Below are 25,239 nucleotides of genomic sequence, written 5' to 3'. Positions count from 1 at the left end.
AGGGAGTCGTGAAGAACCTGGCGATAAGTGCCAGACCGCGCCGAAGAGTGGCGCTGCCGTTGCAACTGTATTTTCTTTTTTTTAATTCGTTTCCTCTTCAAAAAGGAGCTGCGCTGTCCCTTTGTGCACTGGCTGCGCATGTGTATGTTGGTGACTCCTTGTAGTGGCGTTCGATGCCGATGTTTGCGCCGTTAGAAACGCCTCAACGGCTCAGTGGGCGGTATCGCATGTTCCGCGGTCAAGAACCGCGGAACGAGAAAATGCTCTTGGCAACCTTATTTGAGCTTCTCCCGCCGTTGTTCCGGAACTTGGAAGAAGATCGATTGAGCGCAAACCTTGTAAACACATTCCTATGATCTAATTTCTCAGAAAACTGTTTGCAGCTCGAAACTAGATTAGTATGCAGTTCTTGTTTCGCTCCATCAGGGAACTTAAAACACGTCGCGGCAGTTGATATTGGCCTGAGCTCTAGCCCTATATTTGGAATTATGCGCCTTGTCCCACTCTACGCCTTCTTTTTTTCTCAAGCTTCAAGCGCTGACTTGACCGAATAGTGCGTGAAATTAAAATACTGCGAAACTTCTACTGACCGAGTTTCATTACTTTATTTCCTTCCTTGACATAGCTGTTAAGTTGAAGACATGTTTTAAATGTATTGTGAAATTAAATTGCTAGCCGTGCGAGGCACTGGCAAGCATTCGCACGGCTCTGCTCGTACCCCTGCGTGGATGTATAAGACTGGCCTGGCGTTGTCTACATTATGTTCAACGTGTGGTTTGTACGGTGACATAGAACATTACCAAATGAGCTGTACTCTGTATAACGCGGAAAGGAATGTGTTATTCGGATCCCTCAAGAAGACAGGTTCCTCACAGTTCTCTTCAGGACATTGTTTTCTCGCACGGGAAACAGTTATGTAGAAAGGAGGTTTCTCATCTTCTCTTAAATTACCTGCAGGACACGTACTTGGCCTCCACATAGTGACTTTAGCAGTGACTATTTGTAATTGTGAGGTCTGTGTCTGATTTATGTGATTTATTTATTTAAGTGTCGCTACGGTGGAGCAATTGCCGGCAGCAACTGCAAGGCTAATCCCACCAGTAGCCTACAACCACTCAACTTAACTCAACTCAACCCTGGCAAGATGAATAATAACGACATACATAGATAGCGCAGCTTAGCACCATGGTTTCAAATACTCGAATATGTGTTACTTTTGCATGCACGTTATAATGTGAACATTCATATGGCTTCATGCACGTAACGACAGGTATATTGCACAAAAACTGCGCTATACTGCTGGTGGACTTCTGTCTGAATGACTGGAGTCGAATAAACTCACCATTTACGGAGAATTATTTGCTACGACGGTTATGCTTTTTGTTCGCTTTCTTCCAGACAGCTTCAGGTGTTCTAAAATAAATCTAATTCACTGTACAATAATAACTCGCTCAGAATTCAGGAACGCTAGCTAACTATTTCACGCCTTCATTTTATATTCCATGGTTCTTATGCTTCGGATGAAGGGGGAAACATCCTGAATGAATAACTCCCACCTTACCCACTGAAAACACGATGGGATTGTTTATGTTTTTGTAATATTCATAGTTATGTAATTTTGATGCCAAGCAGGGCTCGTCACATTGCCATACCATAAGCAAACAAAAAAAGGTCTATTAGTGATGACGATTGGGGCATTTACTCGCGCTTGCGTATCGCGCTAACTCAACATCGCATTTGAACGGTCAGCACCCGTAAATATGTGTTAAATGTGTTCGTATTCAAATTAATTCATATCCTCAACGTTATTCCTTCGCATAACGGGTTGCTGTGTACCTTACAACTTCAATTCAATCGGAGAATCACGCCCCCCCCCCCTTTCCTGTTTGCAATGACCAAAAAGAAAAAAATAAAGTCAAGTGTACTCACGTTGCCATTCAGCTCAAAGCTAGTAAAACGAATCAGACTAGGAGGCCTAAATTGGGTCGCACGTTTTCACAGTATAGACGTTTTTGATGGTTTTGCGATTCACTAGCGCTATAACAGGTTAATCTACGACTAGTCTGAAGAGGCCACCCAGAAGTGGACCACGCATCGTGGTAACACAGCGGGTTAATGCTTTCAGGAATGTTTCATGTAAATTTGCAAGCTTCCGTTCTCTCATACCAGCCGCGCTGACACAGTGGCATCGCGTTACTATGGCATCGCGTTACTGAGCACTTGATAGAGGGTTCGACTCCCTTGAGCGCCGGCCACATTTCTTTCGCAACGAACTGCAAAAAAAAAAAAAAAAAAAAACGCCCGTGTACCGCGCCTTGGGTGCACGTTAAAACAAACCCAAGTGACCATAATTATTTTGGGGCACTCCACTACCACGTTTATCATAACCCACAGTGCAATTTAAGAAACTTAAACCCGATATTGTCATTTTTTCCTATGTTAAATAGACTACAGGGAACGAAATAAAATGCAAGCAAAAAAAGAAGAAAGAGAGAAGGTGTCACTACGACAAAGCGGCGTACTTAATTTTCCCAGCATGTGACGTTTCTTGTCTTATATTATTATTATCTTAAAGTTAAGTGAAAAAGGGCAGCCGCCACCATTATGAGGCGATTACTTTTATTTTCTTTATAGCAACAACGAAAAAAGCTATATCAGTCAAAAGTCGCCTGCGAATCTTTACCGTGTTCACTTCTCTCTCTCTCTCTCTCTCTCTCTCTCTCTCTCTCTCTCTCTCTCCTGGTTTTACGTCCTTCGTAAGTGTTCATTTCATCCCATCGTGGTAATCCGGCATGTAGAGACACTGCGAGTGCAATCCTCCCATCACAACCCTTATTTCTGCGCGATTACGCAGGTAACAACGGCCGACCACTGCGTCCACCGCAGCGGCAAGCAGCGCGTAAAAGCTGGAGCCGTGACGGAGCCAACAGGTCAAGTTCAGGCAACCCCCAGCGACACGGGCCAGAAAGCCTTGCCTCCGCCAGCGAAGCGAGCGGGAGGCGGTGAGCGGCCCTTTCCGAAGGCAGCCCTTGCCTGTCTCATAAACTTCGGGAACGGCCCATAAACAGGGTGTTTTACAACCGATATCTTTCTTTTCCTTCTTCTTTGTGCTCGCCTCGTATTTGCTTTGGCCGCGTGCCGCTGCTTTGAACAGCTAGAGCCGTTCATATCCCCAGTGTATACAGTGCCCTATACGATGTGGCCGTTTGACGGTATTACGTGCGGTTCCCGACGCGATACCGCCGCACCCGGACGCGCTGTCAACAGCTCTAACCGATCGCGAACGAGTGCGCAGAATAGTGGAGTCGGGGCTTGTGTGGTGATTCGCTGTATGGGCAAAAGGATAATACGTGACCCGCGCGAAAATGAGCCCTCGGAAGCAAAAATAAGACACGTATGCAAAACGCTTCTAGCTTACCCGCTCGTGCCATTAAACCGGCCGGGATACTTAGGAGTAAATTGAACTCTGTGCTTGTCGATGCCTTCCAAATTTGACTATGTGAAAGATGGTATACTGCTTAACAAGTGGCAAATCAGTTCATTGAACGTCACAAATGTAGAAAATCGTTAAGAAGGAAAATTTTTAAATCACATTTACATTTTCTTCTTGACAAGAGGGCGCCATGGTTCCACCGCTGAGAGACAAGTGTAATTTAAATATGTGTACTCGAATGCCCATCCGACAGTAAAGATTTTAGAAGCACTAATTTTTCTTTAATTTCCAAGCGAGTTTAATTTAGGGGCGCTACGTAATGGCCCAGCGGGAAAGCATGCACAGAAGCCCTGAATTTTTTTATTATGCGTAACTGTAATCAAATTATTTTTGTCCTTCCCTTGTCGCACGATAAGTTCTACGAAAACATTTTGCCGTCAGGGTTCACTCATCGCAGAATTTTGTTATCGCGGTACGCGCTATGTCAAGCCACACGCAACAGCGGGAAACGCAGAGTGACTAACTGCTCAATCGCAAGAAAGCGCGCGCTTAAGCGCACGAGGAAAGAGTAATATCCATTCAAGTGACAAATAGTCCCCGTAGAGTTCTGAATAATTAATTTTAAATCGACTTTTACATACCGTAATCAGTAAGACCGGGCTCGCGAACTCAATAAGAACACAGGAGTGATTCAGAAGTGGAGTTCTGTAATTTACAATACGCAGCACCGAAACTGGCTTTCCAGGCGCTCAGGCGGTCTCTTCGTGAGCTAAACTTCTGGGCAGGCTTATTTAGAGATGCCGCACTTTTGTAGTATAAAACAGCCGATGCCAAATGACTCCGAAACCGCTATATATTACCTCACTTACTACCATAAGCGTTTTCGAGTAATTCGGCGTCACTGTTTCATTAATTTGTCCTTATAAAACGCAATAGTCCGTATATTCTCTCGAAGATTTAAGCATCCTGACACACATGCATCCCTTTCACAAGGCTCTCTCACCCTTGCCATTACGCAGGGCACGACGGTTCCTGGAGGCGCGCGTATGAACCACAAGCCATTCTTGCAGCGAAGGGCTGTTTGTTATCAGAGAAGGCGCATTCCTTCGCTGGAAGAAGAGTGCGTGGTTCGTGCTCACGTCGAGGTCTCTCTCTCCCTCTCGCCAGCTGGTGCTGTGTCCCGCAACGAGCCGTGTCACGGAGCCAGCTTGGCCGCGCTCTACACTTCGAGGTGGTTCCTACAGCTGTTGTAAGACACTGCGATACTGCACCAGCGAAGCACGTCAATTTACCGAATTATCAAGCGCACAGCCCACTTCAGTATATGCTCCTCATTTATTTTTTATTATTTTGCGCGCACTCCGCAGGCATTATGTTGCCTATTTTTGTTTCCAATTTTCTTGGTGTCAGAGTTGCAGGCGTGGTGAGACTATGAGTAGAACCTGGTCGATGTGCCAGTGTAGATACGCCACCCCCCATAATGCGGCAGGGAAAACGCTACGTGGTAAAGTAAAAATAGAAGTGAAACTTACTATGCGATAGGAAAAGTGAGTTATCTAAACAAACTTGAAGAAACAGTAATTAGTTCATGCGAAATTCTATGCTGTCTATGGAGTCGTATGCTATTTGAGCAAAATGCCATGTTCTGTAAAAATTCATGCCTTGCTGATCTGCACTGGGCGACAACTCTCAAACAGAATACAACGCTAGCGGAAGGTGTCAATTACCGATAACAGCTGCACGTTGGGGATGTGCAGGATTAACATCAGAACGAACAAATTCAACTCCCGTTAATATGCCACAGGTAACATGTTTCCACAAAGCATGAGAATTCACTGTGTATAAATCATAACAGGGAGAGCGATGTATTTCGCCTCAAATTGAACATAAATTCTTGGAGGTCACTGTTAGGCATGTAGTACTTCATTTATGGCGAATCAGTTTGATGGGAACACTAAGGTGGCTTCAATTTCGCCCTCTTAAGTCTAGTAACAGGGCAATTAGTGACAACTAGACAATAAGGATTTGATTGGCGATTATCGCACCAAATGTTGGCTACCTTCACAAGTGTTGGTAATCATTTTGTTTCTAGAAGTAGTCATGAAGTAGTCGCTCGAAGTAGACAAAAGCAGTCGCTGAGACACCCAGCATTATTTTCCTGAATACACGTAGTACCTTTTCTCTTTTTTCAATATCTCCTTAATTCACGTATATAAAAATAATGCTGTCTCAAAAAAAGCTACCTCGTATTTTGCGAATCTCAAGTCCTTCATCTAGAAAGTGATACTGCGTTTTTAGTATGATGCTTTATATTGTGAAAATGTTCAAATCTCAAAACAATTCTGTTGCACTCGATGAATAGAGAAAAAAAGAATGTCAAATGTACAGCAAATTCAGGTAGCAAATTTCACTTCCAATGTCGATATTAATAATTATGTGCGAAATCTTTTTCAAAAATTTTTGCGAAAATATTTTCAATAAATAAACAAGTACTATGTCAGAGAGACGTTTTCTTGTTTAGGCTGGCGAACACCCACCGATCTCGGAATCTGAAATGGCGTGTCTAGAATGTATACAGGTTGAAGTTTTCTGCATACCAGTTTAAAAATGCCATATTACAATTAAGAACTCACAAGTGTAAACATTTAAATTCGGGGAGAAAGATAATATAGCGAGAAATAGGCCTCGTTGGTGTTCGTTCATCTTGTAATGTGCTAAGTACAACCGAGTAAATCTAACAACACCATACGACACACTATATATATATATGAGCACTCCCTCGTTCGTCCATGTCTGATGTGTGCGTTCGTGGTTGTCGATTTTACTAATCACCATTACAAGACAAAATAAATTCATATTTAAGGAAGGCGAGATTCTGTCTTGTATTTCTTCTTGTTTCAGGTGGACATACCTTGCGCGGGGTCTGAGGGGCTCCGAGGTCAACCCGACGGCGCGTGGGCACAAAGACATGTTGTACAACGGAAAGGTAGTGGTAAGTGTTAAGAAGGGTAAGTTGTTCCCACTACTATATACTCACTGCAAAGGTTGTTTCTTCCAGGTCACAACATAAAGAGCTTTTTTTGCATTAACATGACAGCTTTAGAAAACCAATGTTTTGTAATATTTAATCAGACGTGCTGTGATTTGTCACGCGGAATGGGGAAAGAAAGCAAACGCGCTACTGTGTGGACGCACAGGCAAATGTTTCGCTAACGCGGCAAATCTTGTGCCAGAGACGGTGGTTTGTTAAAGAGGCGAATATGTTCAACATTAACTATCCTTCTCCTTTACTTGCCCCATCACAACATATTTATTAGCGTATTGAAGGAATTTTCACAACAGTTCCTTCAAGCACACGGCTTAAAAGAAAAGAAAAAAGAAAAGAGAAGGTCACTAGCAAACAGTACAGAGCTGTATAATGGTTTAGGAAATATCGCAATAGTATAACAGAACATATACGCATGTCATGACATTTGTGTAGAGAGCGAATTAAAAACATGCATGGATAAGGAAACGAACTCAGATATTAGAGTTTTAGATTACGGCGCCCCAACGCTTGCGCCGCCATAATCTAAAGCTTTCTATTGCTAGATTATGTAGTACGCGAGGAGCCCAGAGTGATAATGCATTAAGTCAGCAGAGTGTAACAGAATATTTCTATAAGGTGTGCACAAAGGTTATCTTACAATATTATAGTGTTGTATATGATTGAGAAAAGACGTTGAAAACTGGAAACAAAAGCATCTAACTTGCAAAAACACAGACATACGACAAAATTTGCTGTTACACTATCATGGACGTACATAATAAAGTTATGCATTCCTTTGGCAAATAGAATTTCAAGAACTCAAAAAAAAAAAAGGAAACAAGGGCATACCTCACAAGTATATGGCAACGTGCGAGTCCCTCAACACAAATCTGCCCAAAAAGCCGCTGAGAAATTGGAATTCGTCGTAATTTTTCCTGTCTCAATAACGAAGTGGAAGGACATATTCCTTTGTATGAATAGCCTTGTGTTGGAATAAAATACAACTGCTTCTCTTATAGAGTGATCCTCAATGTTTTAGCATTACAAAAAAAAAATAATTCAGTGCAGTAGTAACGTTATCTACCTGTGAATAGGTTTCATTATCTTAAATATACATCACGGACATCACCAGCTACAGTAGCGCTATAACTCATAATTTTGCACATTTCGGTAGAGCCGTGCCAAATGTAATGCTTTCGTTCAATCTGAATCTTACTAGTCTTGTTTTAGCATTACATAATACTGATATTTCTGTTCTCGCTCTAGCAACGACTCAAGAAGTCTTATCAGGAAATCATTTATCCCTCGGTGTTTTTATTATGTCGTGGTTAAAGATGCTCTAATATCGAAATCACCGAATCGAATGCGAATATTTCAGAAAAACGATCATCTAATATCGATTTCTTTTTTCGAATTTGTAAAGCAATCAACATGAAATAGGAATATAGCTTGGAGCCCGTTTCGTAAAAAACAAAGAAGAAGAAGCAGTTCACTTAACATATTCATGCAATAAGTACAGACATCTGAGCAGCTTTTAATGAGAAACAACTACTTTCAAGTATATGAGGCACCATAGTGATGGATGTAATGAAACAACCAAACAGCACGTTATCAGATGCACGTACAGTGTCATGTTCGTTCAATAAGAGAAGTGTGGCATTACGGCACCGCACATTAGACACCTTTAGCGAAACGTTTGAGGCCAGCTCAACTTGACCGCTAGTGACCGTGCGCATAATGCTCACATTGGCAGGGGAATGCAGAACATTTCCCTAGCTCCGCTACAGGGCCGATTGATGATGGTGATGACGTTCTTTAACCATGTCGTGTACATCCACTAAGGTGGATAGGCCAAGAATCGTGCGGCAAGAATTAGGGTATGAGAAATACTAAGGAGAAACGAAAACAATATAACAGGAAGGACTGAAAGAAACACGAATAATATGGGAGTGAGGAGTCAGGCTAAGTGAAACGAAGTTATGAAACAGTTATTATTGAGATAGATATGAAGGATCCCATTAATTAGGAATTTGCAGGATCAAATTCAGTGAAATGAATTGCGAACTGAAAAGAAGAGCAAATCTAAAAATAAAGTTAGCACGGTAATGAAACACGACAAACATCCCTGTGGCTACAGTCTAGTTTGGAAGCCCTAAATAATAGTGCTAAGGTCTACAGAAATATGTAATCCCAGTTCAACCTGGTAAAGTGCAGCTTCGAGTAACCTCTGGCTTAAATATCATCACCAGGATAAAAAGTTGTCTAACCATTCAACTTGATAAAAATTGTGCCATAGAATGCACGTAACCAGACTGGCTCTGTGTAAGTAAAAACAATTGCGCGATACGACAGCGTAACCTAGTATATGAAACTTCCGATTGCCTAGGAGGACGCCCCTGCTTATTTCCGCAGAAACGGATACATTGAAAACCTGAAGAGGTTGCCAACAATTATTTGTTGAAATCATAATTTGAACGAAACTTCATATGTCTCAGTGAAGTCACGTAAGCCGTATAAGGTAAAACAGAGATGACATGTCCAATTAGAGATATTCTGGCTTGCACAGATAAATAAAAAAAATCGTTCTTACAATTCTGCTTTAATACACACTTACTCTTTGTGTTCGTATTGACCTTATCAAGGCCTTCGATCCATTGACGATTTGGTAAAGAAAAAAAATTACCTTATGATCTAGCGGCGTGGCACTAGATCTTATAGGCTCACACCTGCAGCACAAAGCACGGCCATGTTTTTATTCAAAACAAATCACCCAAATATTTCCATTAACGGCAGGCGCCCCTAAAAGCAGCATATTGTGACCACTTTTCTTCAATATCTTTATCAGTGATTTAATTAATGATGGACCATACGTTAAAATCATAACGTATGCCGATAACACGACGGTCATGTCTTCCTCTGGCAGAGCAGATAGTCTAATCGACACTGCGAATCTAGTGCTCGAGAAAATACATATATTGTCTTTGGAAAATGGCCTAAGAATAAACGCCGAAAAGACCAAAGCACTGCTGCATCTTTCAAAAAAACCAAGAGGTGTCCCTGCCTAGTGACATTGCGCAAATCTCTTCTACCGTTGAAGGTGTCACATCTGCTAAAACATTAGGCGTGTTTTTTGTGGTCGTGACATGTGCTGGAACACGCATACTAATTTCATTGCTAGCAAGCTGTCACAGATCTTCGGTAGCATGTACACCATCAAGAAACTTTTGCTCAGCACCAATATGCTCATCTGTAATACCTCGTTTGTCCCTCACCTCAACTGTTGCTTTCTTGTCTGGGGCACTACCTCCACCCCAAGTACTAACCGTCTCTTTGTTTTATAGAAAAAAAAAAACTTATTCGCCTTATTTGCGGCGTGCGCTTTGACTGACCCTCACAACCATTGTTAAAAATGTTAAAAAAGACTTGTCATTCTGAAATTTACATATGGCCATTAATTCTGCTATGAAAATATACGTATATAATAAAGCAGAACGCGACGCTCTCTTGGCATATTTGTCGCTTCGCAGTCAAGCTGACAGAGTGCCGCTCGTGTCTCCAGGAGAGACCCTTACAAAAAATGGGAAATCGACGTAGTTCTCCGCACTGCCTCAGCGTGGAAAATCTTAAGTTGGGCGGAGCGTAAGCGAAGCTCAGCTAAAACTCTCTATTGTTTTAAAGGAATGCGAACATGGTGAGGCTGGCCTGATTATCAATCAAATCAAATTCGGATATAGGTTGCCTAAATGCGATCCATTCTTGTTGAATGGCTGGAAATTATTGAGCAGAACTTACCTTTTGTACCGGATTTTGATTTCCAGTACATGGCTCACATCACTTTAAAAGGCATAATCTATCTTGTAACCTTTAGGTGTCTTCATACTATGGCATAAACGGTATAAATCCCAAAATACTAAAAAACACAATACTTGTATCGGGCAATATTGTGATGATTCTATTTAACTAACCCTTACAACTGCTATGCTTCCTGCAGACTGGAAAATAGCAAAACTAGCGCCTCCTTTAAAAAAAGATGAGTTCTAGTGAAAATTACCGTACTATATCACTAACGTGCATTTGGTGCAAAATGTCAGAACACATTATCGCATCCCACATATATACTCATCTTGAATGTTAAAATTTTATTACCCGAACGAGCACGGTTTCAGAAGAGGATTCTTTTTTTTTTTTTTTGCGAAACCCTGCGACTAGAATTCACGTTAGACTTACGCTTTGACATGAACAGTAATAAACAAACTGACTACATGTTTTTCAGATTCTCAAAACCATTCGATCGTGTAGGCCATAGTCGCCTCAAATCAAAGCTCTTTGCAATTAAACTCGACTCACTAACCCTATCATGGATTCGTAATTTTATTTCTCATCGCGAACAGTTCGCTGCACTATTGGTAACTTTTCTTCTCCCCTGTGTGACATTACCTTCGGTGTACCTCTAGGCAGTGTACTCGGACCTCTTCTCTTTTTATTTGCAGTACCGACTTACCGAATAATATGTCCTCCTCTGTACGATTATTTGCTGACGGCTGCATTGTATACCATTCGATTAACTGTTCCGCTGACCACGTGGCGCTCCAAAATGATCTTGAACATATCAGTGATTGGCGTGCTACGTGGCTTATGTGCCTAAACAAGTCGACGTGCAAAATAGTTTCCTTTTCTCGAAAAACTGTTGACTCTCACTTTTCTTTTCCCTTTGATTCTAACGTAGTTGACCACACCACAGAAAATAAGTACTTAGGAGTTATTACGCGCAACCTTTCGTGGACTAATCACATGACCTCCATTTGAATTAACACCTCCGGATCATTAGGATCCCTGCGCTGCAACATAACTGCACTTTCACGACTACGAAAAGTAGCTTACATAACTATTTTACGGCCAGAAATTCAGTATATGCTTCTTCTATAAGGTCTCCTAATCAAAGATACCTCCTCGAACTCCTGGAGAGCATCCATAATAGAGCGAGCCGTTTTATTTAAAAGAATACAGTAACCAGCCGAGTGTAATCCAAGTAAAACTTGACCTTTCGTTGCAACCACTAACTACTTGCCGTGATAGTTACATTCTATTACTATTTCATAGATTCCTTCACACAGTTGGGCTATCCTTATCAAACGCGAAAAAAAGTATCCTCAACGTCACAAACATTGAACAGTCAGTCCGGTTACACCCGAATTTATGGCAATACACGCGCTTCTAATTTTTCAGCTTTGCCCCGTGTGGTTCGTTTATGGAACGCTCTCCCAGACATCATCGCTTGCCAATCGAAACACAGTGCATTTCGTAATCTTCTAACCGATCAATATGCCATTTCAAATGTCTAACATGTCTTGCCTACTTCTCTTTTCTTTCTTGCATTTCTCGACAAGCTAACGAAAAAATTTCGGTGACCCTCATTTTTTACTGTATTTATTACAGCATGCAGGCAAAACCTTTATAATGCTATTATCTTATTGTGTTCACTGGTTTTAATGTTATGGCTCTTGATATTGTATTTGCTAATATCGTATTAATGTTCCGTACTGCTGCGTTGCGTGAATATTATTCTCATTGTATTGAGGCTTTCTTTTTCCTAATTCCTTACAAATAGGTTAACGTATCTCCCCCTTACACAATGTCTTCTTGAAGGCCTGTAAGGTACTGGTAAATAAATAAATAGAAGTTATCTGCCCTGTGAGTTTGCTTAGGAATGAGTGCCCTCGAGCAACGACCGCAGCTATCCTGTAGCAGAATTACTCGGAACAGTCCTCACATCTGTCATTTTCGGACCGTCGAGACACCAATAAACGCTGCTATCACTTACGTATTCCAACGGAACACAGATACGAGTTTGAAGAATGAATTTTCGAATCGAATACCGTCGAATAGCAGTGACAATTCGATTCGTATTGAAGATGTCGAATATTCACGCACCCCTGCTCATCAGGCAAACACACCTAATATGCGTGTCTTGTAAACAAGAACGTGTTTTTCTGGCTTTTGTAAGAAGCACTTAGGCATTACACTTTTTAACTGCTCCCGAATAAATTTTATTCAGTGACGAGATATTTATTTAGAGCAAATCAAAGCTAATGGGATATATTGAAAGGTGACTCGTAAGTTAAAGAGAGAGAGAGAGAGAAGGGAAGACAGAAAGGCAGGGAGGTTAACTAGACTGAGTCCAGTTTGCTACCCTACACGTGGGGAGGGGAATGGGGAGTGAAAGAGGGAGAGAGAGAACTTAGGTGTAGGATGTCTACAGTCTGGCACTCAAGTCTGTTTCCCTCAGGTAGCGAAAAAGCGCTCGAACTGCTTTCTGGGCCAATGAACTATGAGGCCAGGCCCCCAAGATCTTCGCTTCCGTAAATGGCCCTTAAGGCATAGGCTTCTCGCAGGAAATCTTTATTGCCGGAAAAGACTGTCTGACCAATATAGATTCTGTTCAAAAACGTCCTATAGTAAATGTCGTTTTATGACTGAAATTTTACGTGTATGAATAACTGCTATGATGGCATAGTATATGTGCAGTGTCGGTGACATATTCTTTTATGCGCGCCTGATATAGCAGCTCTTTGAGAACTACGAAACGTAACTTGAACCTTCTCTTAAGATATCTGATGCATTTGTACTTTTTTCTAAACACGCCTAACTTAGTATTACTGAGAGTCGAAAAGTATACTGGGGAAGATATTTGCTTGTAAAATATCTAGCGGCTTTGTAAGTATAAGGGTTGACTATGTCGTACTGAACACTGAAAGGCAAGAACAAAGACGCGGCTAAAGAAGGAAAATGTTGAGACGTCTTCTCTGCGCAGCCTTTTAACCAGCAACGTGTCTCGGCAGCTGATAATTCAAAAATTTACCTTTGTACAAACCAGCCTTGCTCAGAGCCTACGACTTCTGCTTGTATACATATATAGTGAGGGCAATCGCGCTTACAATTGCTTACATGCTGTATGTTCCTGCATTATGCTCCTATATCACAAGGCTCCACCTACGAAGCAAAGGAACTATGCAGTTATCAACAAATGTGCAACATTAAGGTTTTATGTGGTTGTAGTCAAAAATCCTGTACCAAAAGCAAGGATCTCAGCGTTAGAAATTGAGCCATTAAGTCAACACGCCGAAGCCTGGAAAGGCATATTGATGCATTAATATGTGAGCCGTTAAAAGAAAAAAAGTTGTTTACTCTCCGTCCACCAGTAGAAAAAAATTGCAAGATATTTTTTCGTTTAAAGTTATGTGTTAGTTTAATAAAGCTGACATTGTCCAAAACAAACACAGTACGCTTGAAATATTAAACACAAAAGAACCGGCCGCTACAAACAATAATGGCTAAAGCAAGGATGTGACGACTAAAATGTAACTACGGAAAATTTGGCCCCGAGGCTAATCTTGTAGCAACAAATTTGGAACACACAAACTTGCAAAATAAATGAGCATAGCAATGTTTTACACACTGATTAACAAATATTCATAATCGGCCCCTGATGGTTTCTAATGCCTGAAATAACATTGAGAAAAGCGCTGACGTGAGGTTGAATTGTGTTTTGGCTTAGCAAGCAAGCAAGATGATTAGGGTTTAGTTGTGTTATTTTTGCTGAAAACGACTAGTTACATGTTTAAGAACCATTCTGACCATGCATTCCGTTATACGCATATGCTTTGATTTCCGCCGTTATCGATTCAACTTTCTTGAGTGTTCGACAGAGCCTCAACACCTCAATTATTGTGATCATGTGAGATCTTTTCTATAGGTACGTCATTCGAAGACTATGCTAAGAATCATTAAAAAATTCAGAAGAATAACTGTTCAATGAAAGAAGCACATGCGCTTGTATGATATTTGTACCTCTTTAAACTGACCACTATAATATTATATCGTCTCCAAAACGTTGTTTTTCGTTGACAGCTTCACAAACACAGCTCTACGGGGCGCTTTTGGGGTGGAGGCCTTGTGGTTCTACGAAGGTGACGTTGTTAGATTTGGTGTCACTAGAGCGACACCTTCGTTTAGAACATCACAGGTTCTATTGATGCACTGTTTGATTCGTCCAGAAAAATCCTAGGACACACAACATCGTTATCAGCTGTTGTGGGAGAACTGTAAGATTGCCGTTTTTAACTACAACATCATGGGCAGGAAAACAGCTATAAGGAGCAGAGGGGCGGTTGAATTAAACCTCGGGTATCGGTTGGCTAAGGAAAAAATGCTTGTATTTATATTTACTCGGCGAATGCTATGTTGCTAAAGACGATTTGCAGGTAGCATATTCAATAAAGTGAATTGAAAACGTTTACATCCCTCGAAAATGCAGCCTGGTGTGCTTTCATGGGGGCATTGCCTGAGTCTTATTTGTCCCGCGTACGCCTAGTGCTGAGCCTGTTTGGTTACGTGCATGAAAGTGGCTAAGTGTTAGTGCCATCCGAAGTATCACTTTAGTGAACACTAACGTGATGTATGCGTGTGCCTGAAATTTTGTATCTGGGTCCGTCTAAACCCCGTCATGTTGTTTCGGTCACGTGGTACGTGACTGTCTTCCCATGGCCCTCGTTAGGTTTCGGCTGCATGCTCGCTGTTCTACGTACGGTGCATACAAGAATGGGACATACAGAAAGAATTGTACACGCTTGCATGCCGTTATTTCTTTGTGTCTCGTTCGTGTGTGCAGTGCACGTAGAAGATGATGCGTCACCAACCCGCCCAAGCATCTATTCCAGGAAATGTTCCTCGTATTTCGCACTGTGAGCTTTCGTTGGACTACCATTACAAGTGTTTACGCGACCAATACTAAAACTTTGCTAGAAATATGTTAGGGCACTCGAATCCCTAACTTTCAAAGCTAGAAAACATCCCTGCGCCTGCTGGGTTTCTTGAAAGAAAAGTGAGAAAAGGAAAACGGAAGGTGATCCGGCCCATGCAGCGAAAAAAATAGAAAGAAAATATGGCCCGACCAGTTGCAACTTTAACTGCTTGATTTAACTGTTTGGTTTAAATGTAACTGTTTGATTTAGGCGTTTTCAATCGCAAGGGCGTGCATTCCACTTTTTCGCGGTACAGTTTTATATTGATTTATCTACCAATTAGTCGTGCGATCAGTTAGTCAACTGGAAACTTCTAGGTCCAAACTTCAAGTCTTTCCTTATCCCTGTTCTCGTCCTATGACTTATCTCGAAAATATCTTCAGATTCTGTACATATTTTCTTTCTCAAGCAAGAAAAGACTCGTAAGAGCGGCCCTGCAAGCGCCAAAGTATACCCTGTATTTATCCAAAATACCCCAGCATTCTTTTAAGGATGAGACAGATATAAAGATCCGATCAAGGAGCTCCAAACGTACAATATAAGTATGTGGGGAGTTCTTTACGAGAAGCTGAAGCTCTTTGCAACTAAACAGTGGCTTCAGAATAATCGTCGTAAAAGGTAAAAGGGTCATCATTACCCCCAATGAAATACCACAATGGGACGCGTCAAGTGCTACACGTCTGTGCCTAACGTAGGTGATTCCAACGTTTTCTGTTATAAAGCAGTTGTCAGAGATGTCAGAAACTAAGCTCTGGGGGCGGTACGAAACTTAACCCTTAACCTGTACATTTCAGACGGCTGACTCACTGGATCGCGCACTCACGGACGCCAGGAGAACGTGGACATGGTAATTCAATTTACGTTGCTGCACGCCCCCACAGGACTCGCGCATGCTGGACTTCGTCAGACACAACCTCCTGCCTGACAACTTCAAACTGACACAGCGATCACATCAGCACAGACATGACGCGTGGACATTGCCCGTATCTGAATTAACGCACCTTTGATGCAATGTTAATACACAGGCATCGAGGGGTGGCGGTAGATTTGTTTGCTTCAAGCGCAATCAATTTGATGTCAGGAAACTTGAGAAATCTTTCTGATGTGTAGCAACTTCGCGCAGTACTCCCATGTTTGTTACGTCAACTGACTGAGGCCAGAAGTTCTATCACCCGAGAAATGCATGTGTGCTTGCAGCTCAGGAAGGCATTACGGAAACAGAGAAATAGATATATAAAACAGTGTCACGGGAAAACAAGCGAAGTGTTTCACAGTAAGCTTGGTGATTACGTATGTCAGTAATTATATGATTAGAGAATATTGCAGTCACCGAGGTAGCTGTGGCGAAAAAGTTTGTAACACAGCTAACACAGTGATTGCGATATCCTGTCGTCAAAACTGCCATACACGCACAGGCCAAGCATGCTACAAAATGTTTTGCGTGATAGTCGAATTGTCACAACTGTTATCAGAGTATATATGATGCAAACATCTAACAGGGCCAGTTTTATTTTATCTATTCATAATACATTTGCATTCTCGGCGAAATCACGCCGCGAAAGTTCGTAGCAACGTGTTAAGCAAAAGTTTTATAACATGGTCTCACAAAAACCCACACCTCGCTTCAAAAGCAGTGTTCTTCGAAAATAAAGGCATTAAATGGGAGTTGTTTTGGACGGCTGGTTATTATTAGTTTCTTAATATTAAGATGTTCGCAACAAACTGTTGTCCAAGATTCATGCCATATGCCCTTGTAAAACATGACTCTTACACGCTTAGCTCTGTGCATATTAGCGCCGTACCCTTGTACATAATTACACGCGCGAAGACAAGCTATATTTCATAAAATACAAGGTCTTTTATAAATACAAGTCAAATACAAGAAAATAGGACATAAAAAAGGCATAAATCAACTGCAGTAGAAAGCAAGAACGTACTAAAGATTAGGCTTTGACATCAGCAGACAGTATGCAATGATTATAAATCAGGACTCTGCCAAACGTTTAACCAGACGTAACAACCTAGTAAGGGCTGTGGTTTGAAAGACGAACTGCACTGTATACACAAACTGCGCTAGAGCTCTCCCGGCACGTTTGCTGCAGCAGGTATAGCTACTTTTCTTTTTTTTCTTTTTTTTGCTCGGGATCTGCTCTTAGCCACGTACGCTGATAACGTATTTTCCGGACAGGTCTTTCGCAGAGTTCGGGCGAGGCACTTAGCAAACAGCTGCTGACTCATCGCAGCCTGCGACACAAAGCCTATGCGGCCAGATAAGGGAAACACAACAAGCAACGCCTAAAGAAGGCGAGCCTCAAGGCGTTGCCTCTTTGACTGCTCTCACACGAACTGATAAAGCGGGCCAACAAAAGGCTACTGGCCACTTCCGCGCACCCTTTCTTTTCTTTTTTTTACTTATTCTCTCGCTTCTCAAGCTCTGCTATCGAGCACTTCGTTTCGTGTTCTTGCCGCTGCGTCTGTTTTTAAAAGTACACCGAGGTAGTGTGGAATTGTTGTGACGTTGAAGAACCAGGCGGCGGCACAAGAACGAGCCACGAAACTAACTCTGTGTTGGGCGAACTTCTGTCCAAGAAAAAAAGTCACACTAAGCAAAATAGCGGCGAGCACGGTCGTCGGCCGTTAAAATTTGATCTATGGGTCACGTGCGTCAGCTATTTGTACATGACTCATCGTACACTTTGATGCAGTCTCTTGTACCGCGTACGTTCCAGAATGTGCCACTATTAGCTAAGTTCACGCAATTTCATGAAATCGGATTCTTTCGCTTGACAGCCGACAACAGTCGAGAAATTTGCTGTACGTGAAGACATGAAGGCGCATCTTGAGCAGAGCGATAGCATTTAAACAGCGGTTAGCTGGTGAATAACGTCCCTGAGAAAAGATAATGTATGCGTGTCAATGTTAGAAGGAATGAAAGCTAAGCCACCGCAGAAAGGCATAACACGTATGCCCTCCTCTTGACATACAGATAACAACGAACCTTGTATTACGATGCCTGCTTGTAAACGTGTAGGTTCTTGGAATAAAAGGACTAACAAATGTCATGAAAATCCCTGAGTATGTTGTGAACTACACGTAGATGAAATTTTTATGATGTTATTCCGGCAGCAGACATACTTAGATTTACTTAGTTATGTACATAGAAAGAGGAGACATCCGCTCAACAGATTTCAACAAGGTTCATTGCGTTATTAAATAAGGATTCTAGTTCCAGCGACCGATAAGATGGTAATCTTCATTGATGCTTTCAAATATATATGTATAGAAAATTAGGGGAACCAGACATTTTACAAATACTGAAACGACATGTTTCGTTTTCCACAGTTGAGCAAGAAACAAAAGCACAATCAGCTGGTTATTTCAATTCTATTAATTGCATCTTATAGACCACACAAAAAGAACAAATTTAGCCCATCGCGCATGACTTCAAACCCCACCGGCATTTGGTGGGTGGAGGATTTGTAAGCTCGAAACACGTATTCAACAAATACAGAAAGACTGCACTGAACATTCTGTACTTATCTCACTAAAACGCTGTATGACCTTAAAGTTACATAATTTTAAAACCAATTTTTGTTGTAGAGACAAGTAGTCTTGAAATTGCCGCATACTCAAGATTAGTTAAATTCATGCACAAATTCACCACCCCTGGCTCCAATCAGAAAAACTTGCAAGGCGTTCCTCGTCAGGTTAAAAAATATTGAACTGAATACGCCGCACAGCACGATAACGTTTTGCATTAAGCGTCTCGTGTCTACGGCATGGCTGATCATAAGCTTATCACACACGCCTCCGTAAAACAGCTGCAACAATACAGTAAAGTAAATTCTCTGCATGTTTTAGAACATTACCATGCCGAATATCTCTTCTGAGTCCTCAATCTCAAAGCTAGTTTGGTAACGTGTATGTATGTACATCTATAAGGCATTAAACAGCGAGTGCAAATTTCACACGCGCTCATGTAGTTATCGCGCTCGCTTCAACTACACAGGCTACAGTAATATAGGCTACAAAGAGGCTATGGACATGCGCTGCGCGACGTATTACTGCTATATACTCTGCCAAATTAACACGTGTCTAATTGACTCTTGCAGACTGTCATTTCTATAATTTCTCAAACCAGACTCAATCTTCCGTTTCGTGAAACAACCAGTGTTTGTGAGGATTTTTTGTTTGCTAACTTAATTACTTTGGAGGTTCCTGGACGTACACTAGTATTTATCTTGTAACTAACCCATTTGGCAGATGGACATAGTATGAAACGTACAAAAAAAAAAAAACATGCCGTTTTTCTTCATTGCAGTGGATGTAGGAGAATTCCGCTGATGATTTCTTGTGAATGCGCTAGTCAAACTACGCACGCATTATGATAAGCACGCATGGGGTAATTACACAATACAATGGCAACCTAAGTGAGTAAAACAATAACCAGTAGCAGCAAAAATTTCATGCGCAATATAATAATTTTCTAACAATTTTCTAGTTACAATATCAACACCATCTCCGGGGGAAAAAGGACCATCACACTGTAAAATAATGTACACCCTAAAGAGTGAAAAAAAAGGTGTAAATGTGTCTATAACTCACACGCTTAGGGTGTTACCTATATAACGGACACCCTAGGGGTGCGAGTTATAGACACATTTACACCCTTTTTCACTTTTTAGGGTGTAAATGATTTTACAGAGCAGGCTGTGTACATGCATGCGCAGCATAATTTACACCGACTCTTGTTGCCTCACTGGTCGTTAGACTGTGGTTTTGGTAAGTACACGTTCTGGGAGCCTACACGCATAATCATTTACTTGGCTAAAATTTCATTTTATTCATAAACTTTCAGGTAGGTTCAGTTGGTATAGAAAGGATTTGAAACATCTATATATTTTTTTAACGGAGACGACTACAAACCGCACGCTTAAACGTGACAAGAGGCGAGAAGCAGTAGTATATATGTTCAATGAAAACTATTTCCTAGTGGAGGCATTAAATGAGCGGATCTGCGTGAATGTGCAAACGTGGGCAGCATGCACACACTTTCGTTTAAATGGAATCCACCCATTGCATATCTACAAGAACGACCACCCTGGAAACTAGCATACCACGTTCCATTCGATGATACGAAAAACAAAATTTAGATAAGACTGAAGAGTGAGTACTCACCACTCCTAACTCCTACCCCTTGAAACCGACGAACGAGAAAAACAAGATAACTGAGGGAAAAGTTTAACACAAATCGCTACGTTATCGACAAATAAACCTGCATTTGCAGTAACGGGCACTTATACTGTCGCAGCGCAACGAAGCGACAAGCGTATACACCGAGTCTTGCATACACTATTTTTTTCTGACTTAACCATGAAGTGAGCTCTGAAATTTTGTCCGTACTTTTGTACACTTATATAAGTGCACATCCTTCTTTCTTATCACGAAATTACCTCAGCTTATCCTTGGTTTATTCGCACTACCTATTTCTTTTGCAGTGATTACGTAATTGCAATGTGGCAGTAGGCGATTTTCCTCTTTTTAATCTTCTCGACGTGCTTTTTGGCTACAGACACAGGCTAGTTGGCCACGCATTCTATGCAAATACGACTTCGCTTGTAGCTCCCAGTACTGCTCAATGAACGATGCAGCACAGATCGCAGTCTGGGCAAGTTCACTTTACAGAAGAGGTGAACACACGCAAATAACATTTCCTTCACTCTCACGTGCTAGCAGCGCCCTCTTTCTTCCTTTTCATTTGTGTGCCATACATAGCTGGCTGAGTAGTCAATTCTCTCTCAACGACAACACTTTCACTGGAACAATTGCTACCTCAACAAAGCAACGTAGGCCGTTCAGGAATCGATTGACAGCTCTGCTAAATCTGTAAATGCATATCACGGCGAGTACGCATCATTACAAAGACTCATATAAACCAGCAACAGGATAATCAAACATAGTCAAGCAAAAACAGATTTGAAACAGAAACAGAACTCCGGATTTATTCGCCCTTCCTTTTCCTTGACACGAATAAATATTGTTGCGTACATACAAACTCACATATCAACGCACACTACTATCGCGAGAATACTCTCGGGAAAGTTCTCAAAGCAACCAACGGGCACGAATCTAATTAGCAGACGCGAATATCACAAGAAAGAAAGCTATACAGACACCGAAAAAAAAAATAATATGTCTAATATTCGTGCGCACCAAAACCGGGAGAGTGAACAACCACGCGCACATTGCCAGGTAAGATAAACGTGGACACAGCGTGGGCAATATGATCCATTCAACGCGATTGAAAATACACGGCAGGAGCTTGACTGCATCTCGCATTGGCTGAACAGGAAGAAGCTCAAGCACGCTGTGGGAAGAGGAAGAAGAACCAGCGCCCTTCTCCTTCACCCGCCGCGGTGCCCATCTTTCCGCATCCTTCCCTTTCCTCCTCACTCGCGCCAGCTATGCCGCAAGAAACTCGCCGGGCCCGCCGCATCTTCGCCCGCGCCGCCAATAAAATACCGCCGCGCCGCAAAAACTGACCCATAATTTCCCGATATTGGACCAGCAGACATCTCCCAGCACCAGCACCGCTCGCCCCAAGCAAGCGCACACTCGAACAGCGCGGGCGCCTAAGCTGCCCGCTGTCGGTGGTTGATTTAGGGCCGTGTTATTGCCTAAATATTATCATTTGAAACGGCCGCTACTCGCGCGAGAAACTTTTCACTTTCTTTTTTTCGTTGTTATTTTTTACTTTGTTTCACTTCCTCGCACCAAGTTTCCTTCCGCCAAGTCGAGTCGCCGCGGCGGCCTCTCTTAAACCGTGCGCGGGCGACCAAGCGAGCGCTCGTCGCAGCGGTGGGTATTTGAAGAGAGAGCCGCAGCGCGGGCAAAGCGGGCGAGCCGTGATGGACGCCGCAGAGGAGCGCCGGAAATGGAGAGCGAACGTAATGCGGGTCCCCGACGGGGATAAATCATGTTTTTTTGGAGCCGCATGGGAACTACCGGCTGAAGGGGCGGAGATAGGAAGGCATAGACGGAGGCCCCACCACTTCCACCTTAGCGACACGCCGGGCTCTTTTCTGTATATCTCTCCTGCGCTCTGTATGTACACACACACACGGGCGCGCGCGCTGCTTGCCGCTCCGGCGGGCGCGCTGCGTTTAGCGTTTTTTGTGCTCACATCGGCCTTGTTGCTTCACTCACCCTCGCCCGTATACACCCAATCTTCCAGAAAAAAGAAAAGTGTACACAGAAAACGCCGAAGTAGCGCTCTGTGAGCCTCATTCTAGTGGGATCTGTGAGGACGCTTACGACGCCATCTTAATCCTATAGAAGTGATGTAGGAAACAACCGACTCGAGGCGGATACTACGACGATGGGGACAAAGATTTCCGGAGGTAACGACAGCGCTCCAGGCCCCACCTGCAGCTAAGCACCGGCGCTTGCATAGGGTGGTGCGCACCATCTTAATGTCTGCAGATCGAGCTGCGGTCCATCTTACCGTAGTCGCCTCTAAAACAAAACAACAAGGATCGCTATATGCCGCTCAGCTATTCCAAAAGAATGAAACCGAAAAAAAAAAAATATCGCCAATATGAAGTAGAGGCACGACATGGACTAAAGAACTAAGCCGTAGGGAGCCCCTAGATTTGTTTTAGGCGAATGCGGTGTCGTTCGCAGGTTGTGAAAAAAGCACATGCTGTAACAGAAGTATATATGCAACACTTTGTGCAGAGTAGTGATCAAAAAACGAAAACAATACAGAGGCCCCAACAGCGCCACAGAGTGTCCGAAATCGCGCATAACAAGTGCTGACTATCAGGGCGTACAATTTTAAAATGATGACCAAGCCACACGTGAAGTTGTAAAATGTTAAGTGTCTCCCCTATGCTAGCGTCGACGTTCCACTGAGAGGTGCACCCGGCAGCTGATGAATGAACATGCAGCTATGCATCCACGCATCCATCCATCTATGTGAGAAACGTATCCAGCCAAGGTGTGAACAAAGGCAGTCAAGTATGAGTTAAAAAAAAAAAGTATGCGCAATCAACACTATAATACATTTTGGAACTTGCGTTATCACAATACTACTCGAATCTATTGTGCCTTGTGCAACAACGCTAATGAACACTTCGTAAAAAGCGACAACGTGGGACGGCACAAAAACAGAAATGTTACAATCGTCCTTGCGTGTTGACTCTCGGCTCTTGCTCAAAATATTTTATTTTTTTTATTTTTTTTCATACGGTCTGATTCACATTACCGTCCGGGCGCAGCACCCGCCGACGTGTTTATTGACTCTCATAAACACGCGACTGATACTGCAGACTCAGTTTCCCAGGGCCAGCGCTTGCGTGTACTCTCTGAAATAAATATAAACACGAGAGAACATGCAACTGAACATCCGCAAGCAGGGCTGTTGCGCTTACAGACACTTTCGCAGACTTCTGCAATGAACAGAACTCATTTGCAGGCTATAAGTGATACGAGGAGTGACTACCACAAAGAGAACAAAAAAAATCAAAAGGTGTTTCCCAGTGCAATAATCGTTACAATAAAGCACCTCGTACGGCAAAATTCCGCGCCCGGTTTTGCTATACCACCAATGACCTCCCATATGCTGCAACTCGCCCCTAATTGCTCCTAGAGCAACGTTCTCTTCAGCTGAGCAAATAAGTTTACGTACGGAGCCATGATGTTCATTGCCAGATCCAAGTGATGTTTGCATGACAAACGCATCTAGCTCAAAAAGCGAACGCATATAACGATCGCGACAAGCATTAACATACACCTAAAAGACAAATGCACATGAGCTCATCGCAGAAAATGCTGCCTTTGCTTCCATCTTTCTTTTTCTTTGCTTTTCTTCGTTGCAATCGGATCATTGCTTGTTGCTTCCTAGTTAATATCACATTTCCGCCGGTACTTTGTGTTATCATCGTGCTGGTAAAAAACAATTTAAAGAATACAACTTAATAAGACAGAAAAAAAAAACGGAAACGCAGTGAATGCGTGAAATATTAACTACAAGCAAATGTGTCGAACTACACAAAACAAGCTGCCATTGGAGTACGCCTGTTAGGCGCCCTATTCGTTGGCTAATTTTATTTGACCAAAGCTGACGAAAGGAATGCATAGAAAATAAAAAAAAAGTTTGGCGATCAAATGAATGCGGTACCCTCGTATTACTCCGAGCAACGTATTGGAGCCAATGTTCAATGGCGTACGTCATAAAACCAACCTAAATGTCCCAAGTTAACCCCGTCCGAAGAGTACTCGCCCTGTTCATATCACACAGGATCAATTAGTGCATTCAGCAACCTACGCTCGCTAGCTTCGGACGAGTCTGAGTGATGCAATCAGTAAGAAGTGCAATGACGATGTTAGAATGCACCCATATAATGCTGTGAAGTAGATTTACATTGCTCCGGTTTTTTGTCAGTTGCAACCGGTGTTTGATGAGGAAACACTGTCATATTTTCCATTGTCCCGTAGGGTATTGAAATATTGAATAACGCTATAAGCAGACGACAACATTCAACTGTACTCGAGGCTGATACCACTGCACTCTCGCTCCATCGCAGGCCTCGGGGAAAGCTGCGAAGTCCAGCCAAGTCGCGGCGCCTGGCCTACTCGCACTACAGGTAATCTTTTATCTTCCTTTTGCCAGGCTGTAAGAACGAAGCGCCCACGCAACTGCCACACTACAGCATTTGTCCTGACGATCCGGCAAAAAAAAAAAAAAAAACGCTATCCTTCCCCATCAGACTTCCACTGAGGTAGCGATCCGGTCTCGGACCGGCTGATTAACAGCCCTGAAATTGGATTAAGCAAGGAAAAGGCGCATCGAACAACGTTAGCACCGAGCGAATGCAGGAGAGAAAGTGTTGCGACAAAAAAAAGAAAGGGGGAGGGGGGCGCCGGGGCAAAAGAAACACCGGAATCGAGCAGGGAGCTTGCAGGCAAGCGGGCGG

General features: G+C 42.6%; 2 protein-coding genes across 3 annotated transcripts in view; one reads left to right on the top strand and one right to left on the bottom strand.

Annotated features, from left to right (window-relative positions):
• LOC126530794 (uncharacterized) overlaps window positions 1-25,239 on the bottom strand; it is a 282,495-nt gene that overhangs the window by 186,544 nt on the left and 70,712 nt on the right. The window lies entirely within an intron of this gene.
• On the top strand, window positions 1,878-25,170 carry LOC129385011 (uncharacterized). The gene is made up of 5 exons (XM_055070813.2): window positions 1,878-3,002; window positions 4,453-4,682; window positions 6,335-6,425; window positions 16,057-16,109; window positions 24,850-25,170. The coding sequence occupies exons 2-5, from the start codon at window positions 4,480-4,482 to the stop codon at window positions 24,911-24,913; spliced, it is 411 nt and encodes a 136-aa protein (XP_054926788.1). The 5' UTR covers window positions 1,878-3,002; window positions 4,453-4,479; the 3' UTR covers window positions 24,914-25,170.

This window comes from Dermacentor andersoni, chromosome 5, assembly GCF_023375885.2.
Source record: "Dermacentor andersoni chromosome 5, qqDerAnde1_hic_scaffold, whole genome shotgun sequence".
Taxonomy (NCBI): domain Eukaryota; kingdom Metazoa; phylum Arthropoda; class Arachnida; order Ixodida; family Ixodidae; genus Dermacentor; species Dermacentor andersoni.
The sequence above is the reverse complement of the archived record's forward strand: the minus strand, read 5'-3'. Positions and strand labels throughout refer to the sequence as shown.